Raw genomic sequence first — 17,750 nt, 5'->3', positions numbered from 1 at the left:
GTACTGGCTGCATCGCTGCTGTAGCAGTTTCTCCATGGTCACAGCTTCAGCCAGAAACGCCGCGACAGTGGTGGGCGGGTTCCGCACGAGGCCGGAAAAAAGCTGTTCTTTGACGCCGTGCATCAGGTGCCGCACCTTCTTCTCCTCACTCATGGACGGGTCGGCGCGATGGCAAAGGCGCATGACGTCTTCAACGTACATTGCGACCCCTTCGTTCTGACGCTGAACTCGAGAGGTTAGGGCACGCTCAGCATTCTCTCGGCGGTCACTGTTGGCGTACGTACCGAGGAGCTGGCTTCGGAAGGCCGGCCACGTAGAGAATGTGGCCTCGCGGTTCTCGAACCATGTCCGAGCAGCGTCTTCAAGGCTGAAGTAGACGTTCCGCATTTTCGCAGCGTCGTCCCAGCCGTTAAACGTCGCGACCCTTTCGTAGTGAGCTAGCCAGTCCTCGGCGTCTTCAAACTGCTCACTGTGAAATGGTTTAGGGGTGCGTGGGGTCTGAAGGATGAGACAGGACGAAGGGGTGGAAGGGACAGTCATGGTGCTCGAGGGGATGCTTGTAGCGCGACAAAAAAACACAATAGACAGAGACGAACGGGAGGCGCTTGTCCCGTTCGTCTCTGTCTATTGTGTTTTTTTGTCGCGCTACAAGCATCCCCTCGAGCAATATGAACCAACTCGCCCAGCAAAATGTTTTATTGGACAGTCATGGTACGGGCGGGCGGTGTCGTTGCCACAGCTAGGGTCTCTTCGTCAAGAGCGAAGGCCTCGGGGGGCAAGCCTCGGAGCCGTCGGCTGGTACGATGAACAGGAATGGTCACGAGAGGCAGCCGCGTAGGATCGTCCGCAGGAGAAGGGATCATCGATGGCACCTCCACCAGTGTCACGACTGAAGTCACAGGGAAGGTACACGTTGCCGAGGACCAGAGAATAAGGTCGGCTTGCCGTTCCGATCACAGAGTCACAGAGACAAGCACCAGCGCGCCGCTCGTGCCCACAACAACCGCTTCGTCGTCGTCGGCACCAAACAAGGCTGTCACGCGGCGCTAGGCACGTGGCAATATGAAAGAGAAAAGAGGCGCTCCAGCACACGGCAGATAGACTGCCTTTCGGCGCTGTAGGCAGGGCATTCACAAAGAATGTGGGCTATAGTCTCGACACACCCGCAGATGGCACATGCAGGGCTGTCAGCCATACCGATTAAGAAAAAGTAATGCTTGGTGAAAGCTACACCGAGCCACAGGCGACACAGCAAAGTTTTTTAACGTCGTGATAGACCGGATGGAAGCCGGAGCTTCAGATCTGGGTCCAAGGATTGTAAACGTGAATGGAAGAATTGGCCGGAATACCACGCGGCAAGCGTGATGTCCAAGAACTGTTCCATAATGGTAAGGGTCTCTGTGGTGGCGCACGAGAGAAGGTTTGGTTTAGTTTATGAGGTTTCTTCCCCCGGCTTGCTCACGCCGGCATGCCGGAATCCGAAACTAACCGTTGGCTGTTCGGTTAGCCATAAGTCAGCCATGGCACATGCAAGGGTGCCGTTTTATCAGTTTTATCGCCTATGACCTACATTTGCCTCTGACTGCTGGCTTCGAGACTGCATTGTTGTGTGTTCACTGTTTTGTACTGCACATGCACATTCATGCCAGCCTGCAGGAAACTATACTTCATTTCACAAATTATTTGCAGCAATGCGAAAGGTAGATCTCGTTCAGTCAGGGCCAAGGAAGATAACAAATAGTCCCTCAAATATTTTAGCAGTGTTGAGACTCTTTTTCAAACAATTACAGTAAAAGGTCGTTAATTCAAACTCGATTAATTCGAACTTACGGCTAATTCGAGCTGATAACTGGGTCCCGGCACAGCCCTGTGTATTTCCGATAATTCGAACTATGGTTAATTCGAACTAGGAACCCCTGGCTTACACTGCTCCTCGTAGATAGAAGTTGGCTCATAGTGAGTACAACACACTGAAAATTCACTAGAGATGCAAAGCAATGTAAAAGAAAAAAAGCCGAGCGCACGAGGCAGGCGGAGCCCGTGCTCCGGTGCATGCCGAAGCAGGTTTTCACTGCCGGAACACTCGCCCACGCCACCGATGCTTCGGTGCAAGACATTCCAGGTTTTTGTTGTGCCACGGTCGCTCGGTCGCGATCACGTGGTGTAAACAACACAGTATGGCGGTACGGGCGTCGCCGTCATGCTTTTTGTTGGTGCCGCGAGCTACATGGACAGCAGTGTGGAGACGTTGGAGCCCTTGAGTGATGGCGATATAATTGAGGCTCCATGCTGTCAGCAGACGACACAGGGCTCACGTGCGGTGAGCACAGCCATTAGTGTTGAGTCCGACTGTGGCGACGAGCCTATGCCACCGCCAAGTGCATGTGAAGAAGCGTCGGCGCTCAATGTTGCAGCATGCTACTTTTCTGCCGATGAGATCTCTGACGTTGCGCTGGAGCTCTTGGGCAAGCTGCAGATGATGCTGACGGAGTCTCGGCAGAAGAAATGCAAGCGAATGCTCATCACTGACTACTTTTAATTTTGACGACCCTTTCCCATAAATAGACATGTTTTGGAGCATAAAAAAAAAGCGTTCACATTCCAGCAATAAACTTGCTGCTCACGTGAGTGCATTCCAGTACTTGTTTCTGGCGCATAACTGGGCGATCAATTTATTTCATTTGCCATTACTACCGCATGAATTCAATTATCAGAATCGCTCGCCACAAACGTGTAGTAGCGCCTAGCTCACAATAATGAGTCTAGATGTGACTGCTTCGGATTCTGCCCGCGCGGCGGGGCGCAATGACCGCTCGCCCATTTGATAATTCGAAGTTCGTTTAATTCGAACAACTTTCTGGTCTCCTTTGAATTCGAATTAATGAACATTTATTGTATTGCACTAATTGAAAAGGTAGTTCAAGATGGTGTTTTGAAAGCATAGCAAGTGCTGCATTCCCTGGTTTAATTAGCAGGGAAGAGAACTTGTTGTTGGGCTAGTTGGTAATTGATCATTGTACTCTAAAGGCGCTCTGTCCCGTTCTCTTCTCTTCTCTCTCTCTGTCTGTGTGCGTGTGTGTGCAGTGTTGTAGGCTTTACCAAAAAAAGTAACTAAATACGTTACTCGTTATGCTAAAAAAAAGAAACGCGTTACCGCCGCACGTTACCTACAAAAAAATGTAACACGTTACCGGTACCAAAAAAAAGTACCGCACGTTACTCTGCCGTTACTTCAGGGGCATAAATTTTAATTAGTGCGTCTTCGCCTTAAGAACTCACAATTTTACAAAACACATATTTCACATGAAACTTCTAGCCGAAACAATGATTTAACGAGAATAGCTCGCCACGAGCTTTACCAGCACGCACATCTGCTCTCTCATTGCCTTTTATTCCCACATAACTCGGGACCCAGCACAGTTTAATATTTTGTCCTTGCGCTGTGGCAGTTACTATGTTGTGTATGATGTCACCAAGCAGAGGGGAGCTTGCATTTTTAGAATGGAGAGCTCTAAGTACACTTAAGGAGTCTGTGTAAATAACAGCATTTTTGAGGTTCTCACTTAGTATTTTTTCTATGGTCATACATACTGCGTAGCACTTCGCGGTGAAGATGGAGGAACACTGTGGTAGTCTTACTATTTGCTCCGAATTTCCTCGCACCACTGCGCTTCCTACACAACTATCTGTGTTTGATCCATCAGTATAAAATTCTGTAAAACTACTGTATTTTTCTTCAAGGGCGCGGAATTCTTGTATTATATGTTGCTGTGGAGTTCGCTTTTTACGGAACTGTGCAAGAGTGAGGTCACAGATTGCAGGAAAATTGAACCATGGAGACAGTGGACCACGTCTTCGAGCAACGCCAGGTAATGCATCCATTACGCCGAGGTTTTTGCACATATCTTCAAAATGCAGGAGAAGTGGCCTTATAGCTAATGATTTGTTGTTAAATAGTGTTCTAGATGGGCACTTTGTGACTATTTGGTGACTGATATGTTTAGGTAGTGAACGAATTTTGAAAACGTACGAGCATGTGAGCATGGTTCTTCTCTCTGTAAGTGATGGTTCGTTGGTTTCCACATAAAGACTGTTTATCGGTGACGTCCTGTATGCACCGGTGGAAAGACGCAAGCCTAAATTGTGTACTGGGTAAAGCCGTTTAAGGCACAATTGCCTCGCTGATCCATAAAATATGCATCCGTAATCTAATGTACAACGTACTACAGAGCGATGAATCTGTAAAAGACAAGTCCTATCCGAACCCCAATGTTTTCGTGAAAGTACGTTTAGTATATTCAGAGATTTAGAAGCTTTATTTTTGAGTAGGTTTATGTGTGGTAGGAATGTGAGCTTTTTGTCATAAGTCATTCCTAGAAATTTGTGCTCATCTTTAATTGGTAGTGCGACTTCATTTAAATACAGGGAGGGATCAGTGTGCAGTCCTCTTCTAAGCGAAAAAAGAACACCTACTGACTTTTGCGCAGAAAACTTGAAACCGTTTTTGTCTGCCCATGTTGTTAGTTTATTTACTGTCATCTGTATTTGCCTCTCACACGATGTAACGCTAGAGGATGTGTGCAAGCAATCTGGAGATCGTCGACATAGACAGAATACATGATAGACTTTGGGATTATTTTTGCTAGGGAATTCATTTTTACTACAAAAAGTGTGGTGCTTAAAATGCACCCCTGAGGCATGCCGTTCTCTTGAATGAAATTCTTAGAAAGAGTGGCACCCAGGCGTACTTGAAATGAACGGTTGGTCAAAAAGTCACTCAAGCATTTTAGCATTCTACCACGGATTCCGAGGTCTCCAAGGTCCCGCAGTATGCCAAACCTCCATGTGGTGTCATAGGCTTTCTCTAAATCGAAAAAGACCGCAAGGCAGTGTTGCTTGTGTATAAATGCTTCTTGGACTGTGTTCTCTAGGCGGACTAGATGGTCGGTGGTAGAGCACGCCTTTTTAAACCCACACTGATGGATGACAAGAAGATCACGGGATTGTAATATAAACATTAATCTAATGTTAAGGACGCTTTCGAAGGATTTGGCAAGTACGCTTGTTAGGGCAATAGGTCTGTAATTGCCAGGGGAGGTAGGTACTTTTCCCGGCTTCAACAACGGTACAATAGGCTTTTTTCCATGCCTCTGGAATCTCTCCTGATAACTATATTTTGTTAACAAATTTCAGAAGCGAGTCTACAGCATGCTCGGACAAGTGGGCAAGCATTTCGTAATGGACTTCATCTGGTCCTGGTGCAGTCTGTTTACCCGAAGAAAGTACACTGTTAATTTCTTGTAGTGTAAATGGGCTATTATATGCTTCGTGAGCACTGCCCTTTATCGGAAGTCTCTTTTTCGGCTGTGTTTTTATATTTTAAAAATGATTCTGTATAGTTAGAGGAACTAGATACAGTAGAAAAATGTTCACCTAATATGTCTGCTTGTTCTTCTATATTTGTCTGTACACCGGGGGCTGTCAGAAGAGGAACTGTGAATGAAAAGTAGCGACCATCCATTTTGTGTACTGCCTCCCACATTTTTTTCGAAGAGACTTGGCTGTTTATCAAGGAAATGAAACGCTGCCAGGATGGTTTTTCGGCATTTCGACGTATGTACCGCACTTTTGCTCTTGCTTTTTTAAAGTTTATAAGGTTCTCCTGTGTGGGGTATCGGCGAAATATACCCCAAGCTTTATTCTGTTGTTTTTTTCCTTTTTTGCAATCTCGTGTCCACCACATTTTATGGTTGCGTTGTACCATTCTTGAAGATTGGGGGATAGCCAAGCATGCGGCAGAAAGAATGCAATTTGTGAACTTTTCATTTATTTCATTTACATTAAGATTTTCTAACGTAATATTTTCTAACGTGGCTGCTGTTCTAAACAGCTGCCAGTCTGCTAAATTGAGCTTCCAACACCGTGGTTTTGTCTGGGTGACTGATGGTGGGGATGACAGGCAGATTTTAACAGGGAGATGATCGCTTCTGTATGGATTGTCTAAGACATCCCATTTAAAATCGTTAAAAACTGAAGGAGAGCTAAAAGACAAATCTAAAACACTCATTTTTCCTGAACTAGAGGAGCAATAAGTAGGTTTACCGGTGTTCAATAAACAAATATTGTTGGATAGTATAAAATCCTCAATAACCTGACCTCTGCTATCGGTTTTCTCACTACCCCAGAAACAAGATTGTGCATTAAAATCGCCAACTATCAAGTATGGCTCCAGTAACTGTTGTAAAAGGCTCTCTATCTCTAATTCATGCTGTCTTACTTCGAGATGTGGTTGAAGATATACGCTACAAATTGTAATGGTTTTGTAACCAACCACGGTGGCTGCTACGGCTTCAAACCTAGTTTTGAGTTTGATCTCACTAGCTGCTACACCACGTTGCACAATGATTCCTACGCCTCCCGAGAGTCTGCTCGCCCCCTCTCGGTCACGGCGGAAGACAGTGTACTTCTTTAGCACCTTTGTGTGCTGAGGGCCTAGATTGGTTTCCTGCACACATAAAGCAATAGGAGAAATTGTGTTTAAAATGTCTTTCATGTCATAGTTATTTACGAGACCTCTGCAGTTCCAGTGTATTATAAAAGCCATCTTAATGTTGTGTGCGTGTGTGCAGATAAAATTAGATTAACTTTGATTTGGCCCCTTGACTGGAGCCTCACATTTTTTTGATCAATCCAAAGACCTCCGCCGTCCGTCCGATGTGGACAGCACGGGGCTGCCCTGGGTCATGTCCATCGCCTCAGCAGAGACGCTGCTGAGGCCACAGAGGCGCCTCAGCAGAGGCCGCGCCCACGCACCACATCGGTGAAGGTTGTCTTCGCAGTGAAGGAGAATCGGTTTGTTTCGGCGTATCGCCTTCTTGCTTCCTTGAAAGAAATGTTTTCAGTGGTTTTCAGAGTAATTATTTTTTTCTTTTTTCGAGGACGGACAAGCCGTGGAGTATGCAGCATGGTCTCCCTCACAATTTGTGCACCGCGGGGCAGCAACACATTCATCTGACTGGTGGTCCTTCGAGGAACATTTCGCGCAAGTTTTGCGGCCGCGACAACTCTGTGAGCCGTGGCCGAACCTCTGGCAATTGAAACATCTGCGTGGGTTGGGTATATATGGCCTTACATTTATTTTCAGGTACCCGACTTCAATGCTTTCAGGTAGTGTGCTGGTGTTGAAAGTGAGGATCATGTGTTTCGTATCTATTTCCTTGTTATCCTTCCGGATCTTTATCCGCTGAACATTTATGACATCTTGGTCGGCAAGGCCTTCAAGCATTTCTTTTTCAGAGAGGTGAACAAAATCAATTTCTGATATGACACCTTGGACTGTGTTCAAAGACCGGTGTGACATGATGGAGACAGGAATCTCCCCTATCGATACAATGTTTCGAGTGCTGGACGGTGTCACGTATTTTGAGCAGTAAGTCGCCACTAGCCATTTTTGATACCTTGTACCCAAACCCCAAGGTATCTGTCAGGCACTTTGCTACCAAGAATGAGGAAATCAGTCTTGCTTGTTATTCTTCAGCTTTGCTGTGAATGACATGAAATTTTGGGAATGACACTTTTCTTTTTTGAAAAAAATCTTCATCGTTCCGCCCTCTTTTTAGAGAGTGATCAGGTTGGGAATGGAGGGGAGCCATAAAAAAATGTAGTTTTTCGGCCACGGTGCCAGCCACCCACCACGGAGCCCAACAAGGGGACGGGACAGGAACTTGAACGCAAGTCCTGCCCACGCCAGCTGTACACCTCAACTATAACCAAATATGACGAAACCCAGGGCAGTTCGCCACACAAGGTTAACCCTAGCCGCCCATGAGGAAATGAAAAAACCAAGAAACGACGATGAGACAGGACAGTAGTCAGAAAGAAGATAGGAAAGTAAAAGATGTAGAGGAGGACAGGAAAAGGCGACTGCCGATTTCCCCCGGTCGGGTCAGGCCGGAGGTGCCGTCTACAGGAAGCTGGGGCCAAAGTGGTGTGTTGCCTCCGCCGAGGGGCCTTAAAGGTCCAAACGCTCGGCATCGGCTCAACCACCAGGATCCCCTTTTCCCCGGACACGGCGATGCCACGCACGGCGAGGCGCGGGTGCTCGGGTCCGTGGTGATGCACTGTTCACCATCATCCCCCTGCGGGGATGTCCCTGCGGATGCTCTGGAACACGTGGTGTCGCCACTCACCAACGCCTGCAAGTTGCAGACGCCCCCCTGTGGGGAAAATTCGTAAGCATGGCGTCTCTTGTGTCTGTCAAGTCTCTTGCACGCAGCAGCATGGAAACAAGTGCTCTTTCCTTGCCAGGAATGAAGCCATCAGTTATGGGATGAAGGGCATGGAGGAACATGTTTTGCGGCGCTCGTCATTATAATTGGCTCAGATGGCCGCAGCCTTCACAGCGCTGCAAACAACTTGTGATATGGATTGCACGTGCGACGACGGAGCGGAGCAAGACGGAGGGAGTATTCGCCTACTTATACTTGGAGTCCACTTTTTTTTTTTGTGGCGTGAGCTGTTATATGAAGCACATCCCGAGCCTTTACACGGAGAAGCCATCCAAGGTCAACGATCGATGAGACCAGGAGAGAAAGATGAGATAACTAATGGAGAGGCAACGACGGCCGAAAGAAGGAAGGATGGGAGGAGAAAACTGAAATGCAGTTGCCGACAGGGTTTGAAAGAAGCGAAAAAAAAAAAAACGCTCGCCAGAAGAGAAAGAAGGAAAGAAGGAAGAAATCAAGAAGACGGCCGAGGCAGAAAGACTACAAGGGGCAGAAAATGAAGGGAGGCTGTTGCCGAGACAGAAATAGGAAGATACGACTCTCAAGTGTGCGCAACAATGCCACCTGCCACTCGTTGTTGGAGCCGTGAAGGCCATCTAATTGGTCTAATGCGGCTCTAATCAGTTCATTTCGTTTTCGAGCTGCTGCAGCTCAGAAATGAAGTGCTCGGGGAGAAGGAAGTTAAGATTTCCTCTGTGGGCAACCGGAGAAACAAAATAAACTGAAAAACCCTCTCGCACTGATGGCACAGCAGCTGCCATGCAATGCAGCTATGGGTGAAGTGGAGGACGATCGTCGCACTTGCGAGGCTCACTGCTGACAAAGCCCAGTTGTGCTCGTTGCCGTGCGAAAGGCCGATCAGCAGAGTAGCTAGACCAAGGAACGGCGCGTGAAGAAGACCTCAAAGGAGCAAGAGCGGCGTCGGCGACAATGCCTGAAGGACGAACCTTCACCTTCCGAAACTGCCACCTCAGAGGAGGCTCGTACTAGGAGGGCCGCGCTGGAGCGAGCACGTAGGAAGCATCAGCGCAATGCAGCTGTGCCGCCCAGCCGCCGACTCAAGCCGATTGTTCAACTGGGCCATTGTCTAGTTTGGCCAATTTTTTGGGCCTGTGAAGGCTGCGAGTTGGGAGAGTGGGGTTGGGGAACGACTTATAGTTATAGTATAGGAGTCAACTTATATGCGGCAATACACAATATTTCTATGGATTACAATGCCAGTGGCACTTCCATGCTGGATCAACGACCCCAGATAATACCTAGGCTCCCCACTGCGCAGTGTCCTGTCCCGGCGGCAGATGATGTCTTCGCGGGCACCGGGCAGAAATTGGGCAAGCCAGCCAATGCACATGAACAGCAGGCACAGGTTCATGTAGAACACCATCACGTTGGGGTACTGCCGTGACTCACGCCACCCGATCAGGAATGTCAGCTGCATAAAGTAAAAGGCAGAGGGGGCGCTTTGGCAGTAGCCACTCTTCATAATTCAACCATATTCCTGGCATGGTTATGTTGGCTAGAAGGAGAGGTGAAAGCAGTCAAGCTCCATGGAGTCTGTAGTTTGTGGTTGCTAGAAATGTTCATCTCAACTGCGCGACAAGCGATACAGTTCATTTCAAGCGGATTTTTTTTTTTTTACACTGTGTCTGCGAGAGTTGAACCAAACAGACTGACATTGTTTGCCATATCCATAAATCTGTCTTAAGTGAGTTTATCTCAGAAAGAGTTCACAGCAGTTTGTTTTACCGTACCCGAGAAAAGTATAGTAAAAACTTGTAATTCGGATATTGGGAAAAGTTCCAATTACAGTAATGGACAGCTCTCCCAAGAAATGGTAAAAACCTTCTGTACCATATCAGATTTAATTTGCGAAAACGTGGGCCATGGTTGTCTGCCTCCGAGACAAACTGTGCAGCTATTACAACTTTTCGCAGCTCCGTTAAAGGCTTTTTTGCGTGCATATTGTTGAGAATGTGGAAGCAGAACTGCTCCAAGATGGTAAGGGCCTCCATGGCTTCCTTCACAGTGTGTGTGGCAGCAGTAAAGCCTCCTCGCGGGCGGGGTCATCGCAGGTGAGAAGGCTCCAGCACACTAACTGCCAACAGCGGTGATGTTCCATGCCGGAACCGAAAACTTCCTCAATTAGGCCCAAAAAAATCCCTAAACCCTTTTTCAGTGTAGCAGCATGAGAACTCCATCCAAGTTCCCTGAAACTCCATAAAAATTCCAGTTTCGGCACTGTGAAAAAAAGAACCATGCAGATGGATGAAAGGGTAGTGTGCTGGAGCCAGAACAGCAAGCTGCCGCCAAAAATGAAAAGCAGTGACGTGTTATTCAGTCCTCAAAACAGCATGCAGTTTTGATCATAGTGGCCGATAGCTGCCACAGCTGCAGGCCCGTGCAAAGCTTGAAAACGCAAAACTGAAACTACCTATGAGGCTGGACATTTTCGGGGACAGTAAGCCCTGAAGGTCGTCATGCCTGGCATTGTATACAGATCAAAGGTGCGCGGGCAAGGCTGCACATACAATTCAAGCTTACCTAGACACAGTCACCCTATCAAGTGCCAGTCTGAATTAACTGGTGTGAGCTCAGCTGCGTTCAGATAACTAGCGTCCGGTGCCATAAACACACAATGACATCGGCCGGAGGCCACGCACATGAAGCCCGCACAGTTCAAATTATCCGAATTCCAAAGTTCACCGGCGCCAAATTAAAGGACTACGGGCACCAAATTTTTGTTTGAGTGTTTCCTTATTTCAAATGATGCATTAGACATTAATATACATGATCACCCCATGATATTCGCCTACAACCACAAAAGAGTTTATAATTGAATTTCTTCTCAATGCTGTTTTGGTTTCATCAACCAAATGATGGCTGTGATGTGCAGTTGGCCATTAGGTCACATGAGGTACGACAAAAACTGCAATATGAGCACTGACGCGTAGTTTTAATTCACTATAACACTTAAACCACCCTACTTCACGAGCTGAAATGGCAACGAATGACATATTACCGATTGCACTGCAATTTGTTTTTGTGCCTCATGTGATCTAAAGAACAACTACACGCCACGGTCAATGTTGGGTTGATGAAACCGTAACAGCATAAAAGAAGAAATTTAATAATAAATTATTCAGTGGTCACAGGAGAATACCGCACGGTGTTCCATATATTCTAATGTCTAATGCATCATTTGAAAGAAGGAAACATGCAACTAAAAGTTGGTGTCTGTAGTCCTTCAACATGGTTTTACTATAACAATTAGCAACTTTTTCCTACATAAATGCAATCTGATATGCCCTGTTTTATTACACTTATGCTAATATGATCTGATTTATCATCATACCCCAATGTACTGCCAATAAATTCTTACATATTGCCCTGAATTCCATTTCCAAAACCAAATTATCCAGCAACGTTAAAGTATTCGGACTTGTTTTATGGAGCCACTTGTAAAGGTACCTGGAGGCATCTCAAAGAAGGCCCTGGTGACTCACCACGGCGAAGAGGCAGGCCACGGTGGCCAGGGAGACGATGACACCCACAAAGGTGCGCATGCTGGTGCGCTCGTCCTCGGTAAGCAGTGGGTGGCGGCAGCCAATGCCACAGCCCTCCACCTCGGGGTACCAGCTAGTCTCACGAGGCGTCCCCACCAGGGGCGCTGCACACCGCCCAGACGTGTTGAACTTGATCTCGCGCATGCTGTCCTGCGTACCGAAGGGAGCATAACATGGCAGTCTGCTTCAAGGCTAGACATACGCTAGGCAAGGCAGAGGTGCATGGGGCAGTCGATACGTAAGAAGAGTCGAGGTGTTCGCAACTGAGTATGTACACAGAAAAGAAAACCCACAGAAAATACAGAGAGCAAAGAAAGAAGAGGGAAGAAGAAAAAAAGAAACTTTCCAGGCCTTCTAGGTAATCCAAGATTGTTGATTAGATTGTACAGGCGGCCTACATAATTCAGCCAGCTCACCAATGAACTACAGATGCCAAACACTGCCTTCCCTGATGATCACAACACTACAAGTAAACTTGCTAATCCAACTGAAGTCCATTATTTATGTAACAATCAATGCCAGTAGTGTGACTAATTACAATTCATTTAATAATAATAATAACTGGTTTTGGGGGGAAAGGAAATGGCGCAGTATCTGTCTCATATATCCTTGGACACCTGAACCGCCATAAGGGAAGGGTAAAGGAGGGAGTGAAAGAAGAAAGGAAGAGAGAGGTGCCGTAGTGGAGGGCTCCGGAATAATTTCGACCACCTGGGGATCTTTGCACTGACATCGCACAGCACGCACACGGGCGCCTTAGCGTTTTTCCTCCATAAAAACGCAGCCGCCACGGTCGGGTTCGAACCCGGGAACTCCGGATCAGTAGTCGAGCGCCCTAACCACTGAGCCACCGCGGCGGGGCACAATTCATTTCCTTGAATTTTATTTTTAAAATCTGGGGCAGAGTAGCAAGTTGGTGGGAAAAGTTTCAGAAACAGTTGCAATGTGTTTCTGAGCACAGTACAACAAAAAAAGCAAAATCTCGTTGATATGTTCCCGGTTGACATGATTTTCTGGTTCACACGCTTGAAATCCCAAGCATTAAAAATGTGCCGTAGAGTTACACTATTTTGCTCACGCTCAATACATTCCAGGATAATACCATTTCCTGGCTATTGCGTTTAAAATTTCAATAAATTCTAGTCGTATAATACTGCACATGTGCAGACATACAAGAAGGGTTATCAAAAAGGAGAAGAAAAAGGTCTGGTCCAAGCAGCACGAAACGCCGTATGTGATAACCTATAGTGAAACCATATGTGTAACGCTATCACACAAATGGAAAGTTGGGTACACATGTGGAAAGTTGCATCTTTACCATTCTGGCATGGATGACCACCTCATGCATTTCTATCTTTAGAGTTTTAGGGACTTTTCTGCAATACTATTCCCACAGTATTTCGTGACTTTCCACCAAGCTGATGTGACATTCATGGTACAAACAATAAGGCTTGTTTTAGTCCGGAAGAACAGTGCCTGCCATGTCCGTTAAGCTGTGAATGGTCTAACTGATAGCTCTAAATTTCAAGGACTATTCTGGTGCCCACCCTGGCCAGAAGTGTTGGCTGTTAAATGGTTAAGTAGTGCATGCCAAAAATGTGTGCGCCCTAGAATTGTGTGTGCAACCAACCAGTCCCCATTACCACAATGCTAGGGATTAACAGCCCTCCTAAATGCCAAAAGTATCATATAAATGTGTGTGCTATGTATGGGCCCCAGCCTGTTTTCCCTAAGGAAATATTTAACATAAAAATCCATGTAAACGCCACACCCAACGTTTGCCGTGGTCTCCTGAGAAGAGCAAAGTCAATCTGCTCCTCTGAAGCGGAGAAATAAAGCAGAAAACGCCACCGTTCTCGTCGACCTACAAAAGAATGGCTACACACGTGGCTTTATTCAACGCGTTGGTCGCTGTCAAGCTCGGAGGACAGGGGGACCAGCCAACAATGAAACAACGAAACGCGAGCACGTTGTCCTTCCATATGCGAGGGGAACCAGCGCGGCACTCGCACGCATTCTCGGAAAACATGGAATCCACGTGCTCACAAACCTGTTTCAACAATAAGCCGCTTCTTACCATGACCGAAAGACCGTGTCCCCAGAGAAAAACAACCGGGTGTCGTCTACAAAATCCCATGCTCAGAGTGCCCGGCTTCATACATCGGTGCAACAAAACACCTCCACCAAAGAATAAGAACACAAAAATGACATCCGGCTAATGAATTCGGAGTCCAACCCCCTCGCCGAACACTGCGAGCGCGCCGACCACCGGATAGCCTTCGAGGAGGTGAGCGTCTTGACCGTGGAACCAAACCTGTTCAAGAGGCGACATGTGGAGTCCTGGCACATCCGGCTAACAAAGGAGGCGATGAATAGGACTCCAGGAATGCTCCCCTCAGCATACGTTAGTGGACTGCGCCACGTGCTAACAACGGGAGAGCGAAGGCGGCAACCTGCTGCTGCTGCTGGCACACTAAGTCACCCCTGAAGAAGGGACCGAGCTGGTCCCGTAATGTTTGGTAAAGTTAAAAAAATTGGTTGGCGTCAGTTTTCTCTCAACTACCTCTCTTGCCATCAAACAGAGCTGCCAATTTTCAGGGATGAATGTTCTGTTCTGGATTGCTCCAGTTCCAACAAAACAGGTGATTATTCCTCCCCTACCTTCTGCTCTGCACATCTTTAGCTTCAAAAGCTCTTTCACTGCCATGCACACTCCATGAGCTCCTTCACACATGCACCCAAGTTCAAGGGACTTTTCTGAGCTAACACCCAACAACTTGCCAAATCCAACAGCTTATCATAGTTCATATTCCCATGACACCAGAGGCCATTGACTGGGCTTGATGGAAAATTTGGGGGACACTTAATAAGCAACTCCAGCGTTTTCTTGTACCTCCATTGAATTTCACTCAAACGTTCAGGGTAAGGATATGTTCTCTGCAGATTTCTGGTGAAATGTACCAAATTTCGCAGTTGGCCGATGTTTAGTTCCAGCACAAATAATTTTTTTAATTTTCCAATTCGTGGCCTCAATCGAGCAGATTTTATAAGCAACCTTGCATATGAGGTGTCACAGCTTGGCATGCTCAGAGCGAATCTCATGCTCAGAGCTGTGTTTGCTGGAGCACAAAATTTCACGCTTGTGTTTGGTTATGTCAGACAAATCATGACCCAAAATGTTGCTTACAGCCACCAATTTGGCAATCAACGTGCATACAAGTTTTGAGACAGTACCCGTGACGTAATAGGTGGGCATGTCGCAATGTCATATTTTGGCTGAAACCCAGTTTTGGTTTCAGTTTCTCTGGTTTCTGCTGTTTTAAAATGCCTCTACTCGGTACTTTGAGAAATGGTTTTTGTACCAGAGAGAGGGGAATGTAAAGAATTGGAAACGACTGTCAACTCAATGCATTAAAAGAAAAAACACTGGAGTTGCCCTTTAAGCTCTGGCATTAGGGATATGAGGCAACGGCGTTAACCCATTAATTCTCATGCACTGAAAACATCAGATGAAAGTAATAAATTTCCAGGACTCGGTCATTAATGGCTCCTTGATCACAAAAATTTAAAAAACTGAAATTCATTAAAAAAAATTATTCATATATTAGTTCATTTAAGATAATTATTATAATATCTCTGTGCTTTGGTCCGCAAAACCATGTGCTAACAGACAGGCGCATGCAGGAATTCGAGTACAAAATTAAAAACTACTCTATCATCTGTGAATGCAGCATTACTACCACGTAAATTTTAGTATTTTTTGCGTTAAGGCTAGTTTTTGCACGAATTTGTCTTTCCACGGGCCCCCTGCATCTCTGGCAGCTTCTACTTAGGCCTTGCATTGATAAATATGTTGGAGAAGAGCATTACTTGAAGAATGCTAGCAGTTCAAGTAGATATACAGGCAGAAATTAAAATTACAGCTCAGAGCATTTATAAGGTAACCGCTTATAATACGGGACCGCGTTATATACGGCTTTTTGTGACAACCGATTCACTTCCCACAGAGTTCAATGTATTGGCGTACCGCTTAATACGCGGCAGCGCGTAACCGGAGACAGCATATGGTGTGGTTTCTGGCAAGCCAGGTGGCCCGCGTACCGGGGCGGGTCCGGTGGGTACCGGTGGGCGTGACAAGTGTGCTTCCAAGATTGCGCAAAGAAAAAGGCAACAGGCGGGATGGGGGAGGGTTGTCAGCATTGTTCAAGGGAAGGCAGAAGGCAGGAGAATAGAGAAAAAAAAAACAGAAGTCGCAAAGCAGGCATTTTTCTCTCACTCTCCAATGCGCCTACGTTGGGCACACTGATTGGACAAAACTTGAAAGCACGTGATGGCACGGCCAGACTGAAGCATGCTAGAGTGGCGGTGAGCACATGACCGTGCAAGCACTGCTCGTACAAGCACATGAGTGGCAGCATCTTGTTACGCTTGAGCCTGTGAGAGGGATATGCGTCATTGCGTGTGGTGAAAAGTTGACAACTTAGGCAAGTCAGCTGACAATGTGAGCAAGTCTACCAGCCTCGGCTATCTTCCTCCTCCAAAAGGCAGGAAAGCTTTGTCCCCCGAAACCAAGCAGAGCATTGTGAGGGACTTCGAGATGCGGTTTGAAAAAGGCAAAAAACTATGGCGTCGCCGACAATACTGTGTCCGCCATTTGGAAAAATAGCGACAAGTTGCAACAAGTGCTGCAGGAAGACTCCACGTCGCTTGCAAGCATAAAGATTTAATTGCGTCAAAGTATGAAGATGTTGACGCTGCTTTGTTTAAATGGTTTCACAAGGTCCGAGCCTAGGGTGTTCCTGTGAGTGGCCCGAAATTGCAAGCCAAGGCCAGGTGCTTAGCAAACCTCTTGGGGCATGATGGTTTCAACCCACTGAACGGTTGGATTCAGCGCTTCAAGGACTGGCACGGGACAAGCTCGCTGCCTTCGCCACAGACGCTGTGTGTGCGGTAGCCGCCACAGATGAAGACATCGTGGGAGTGGTGCGCGGTTGTGATGAGCCTCTGTCCGAGGATGAGCCCGACGAAGTGACTGAAAGTGCAGCAGAAGTTTCGTGCAAAGATGCACTCCACTGTTGCAACAAACTGTCTCTCTACTGCATTCGGAGAAACCTCAGCGAGCAAGCGCTCAGGTGCCTCACTGTTTTTAAGATGAAGCCATTAGCAATGCAGTTAAATTGAAGCACGAGACTAAAATAACATCGTTCTTTCATTCACTACGATGCTTAGACAAAAAGATTAATTAAACTTCTTTGTTGCCTGTGATAGCAGTGTTGTGCATCTCATGCATTGTCAGGCGCACTTTGAAAGGTAGGCTGGCCATACTGAATATGCAATTGCATGGAAAAGCTACGTTTTGGTTACAGTGCAGTACCACTTATCCCAACTCCCGCGGTATGTGTTATATGCACGCTATGCCACAGTAATCCCTCGTTATAACGAAATCGCTTTACTCGAAATATCGCTTTATTCGAAATTTCTTCCAGACCAGAGGCAAACGCCATACTACTCGAAGTACACGAAGAACTTGACCCGCTTAGAGCGAAGCCGCGAACACAGGCATTGCCGCCACCGCGGCGACCCTTTTGTGCATGCAGTGCCAAATTAATGCCGCCGACGAATTAGTCTCATGCAGGCACAAAAGCTGGCAACAAGACTACCAAACCTACGACTGGTGACCTGCCTAGTAACGAGTACCAAGTGAGTGCCGAGTGCCCCCAGCTGTTTACAGCGGAGCGAACGGAAGCGCGCTAGAATCGGTTGCAATTGCATTGCTGGTGTCCCCCGTGATAGAATCCAAACGAAAATTTGTTTGTTTTGTTTTGTTGGGTTTAAAAGCACATAAGCAACTTAGGCTATCATGCGCCAAGCTCAAGGTGTAAGAAATTGTTTTCTGCAGATT

At 46.8% G+C, this 17,750-nt stretch overlaps 1 protein-coding gene across 2 annotated transcripts in view; it reads right to left on the bottom strand.

Moving 5' to 3' along the window:
• The window catches only part of smo (smoothened, frizzled class receptor), a 119,042-nt gene that overhangs the window by 69,103 nt on the left and 32,189 nt on the right, over positions 1–17,750 (bottom strand). For both annotated transcript variants that reach the window (XM_077660827.1, XM_077660828.1), the window contains exons 3-4: positions 11,789–11,998; positions 9,545–9,717 (exon numbers count right to left, since the gene is read on the bottom strand). In XM_077660827.1, the coding sequence (XP_077516953.1) occupies positions 9,545–9,717; positions 11,789–11,998 (383 nt within the window). The remainder of the gene's footprint in view (positions 1–9,544; positions 9,718–11,788; positions 11,999–17,750) is intronic.

This window comes from Amblyomma americanum, chromosome 4 (assembly GCF_052857255.1).
Source record: "Amblyomma americanum isolate KBUSLIRL-KWMA chromosome 4, ASM5285725v1, whole genome shotgun sequence".
NCBI lineage: Eukaryota > Metazoa > Arthropoda > Arachnida > Ixodida > Ixodidae > Amblyomma > Amblyomma americanum.
The sequence above is the reverse complement of the archived record's forward strand: the minus strand, read 5'-3'. Positions and strand labels throughout refer to the sequence as shown.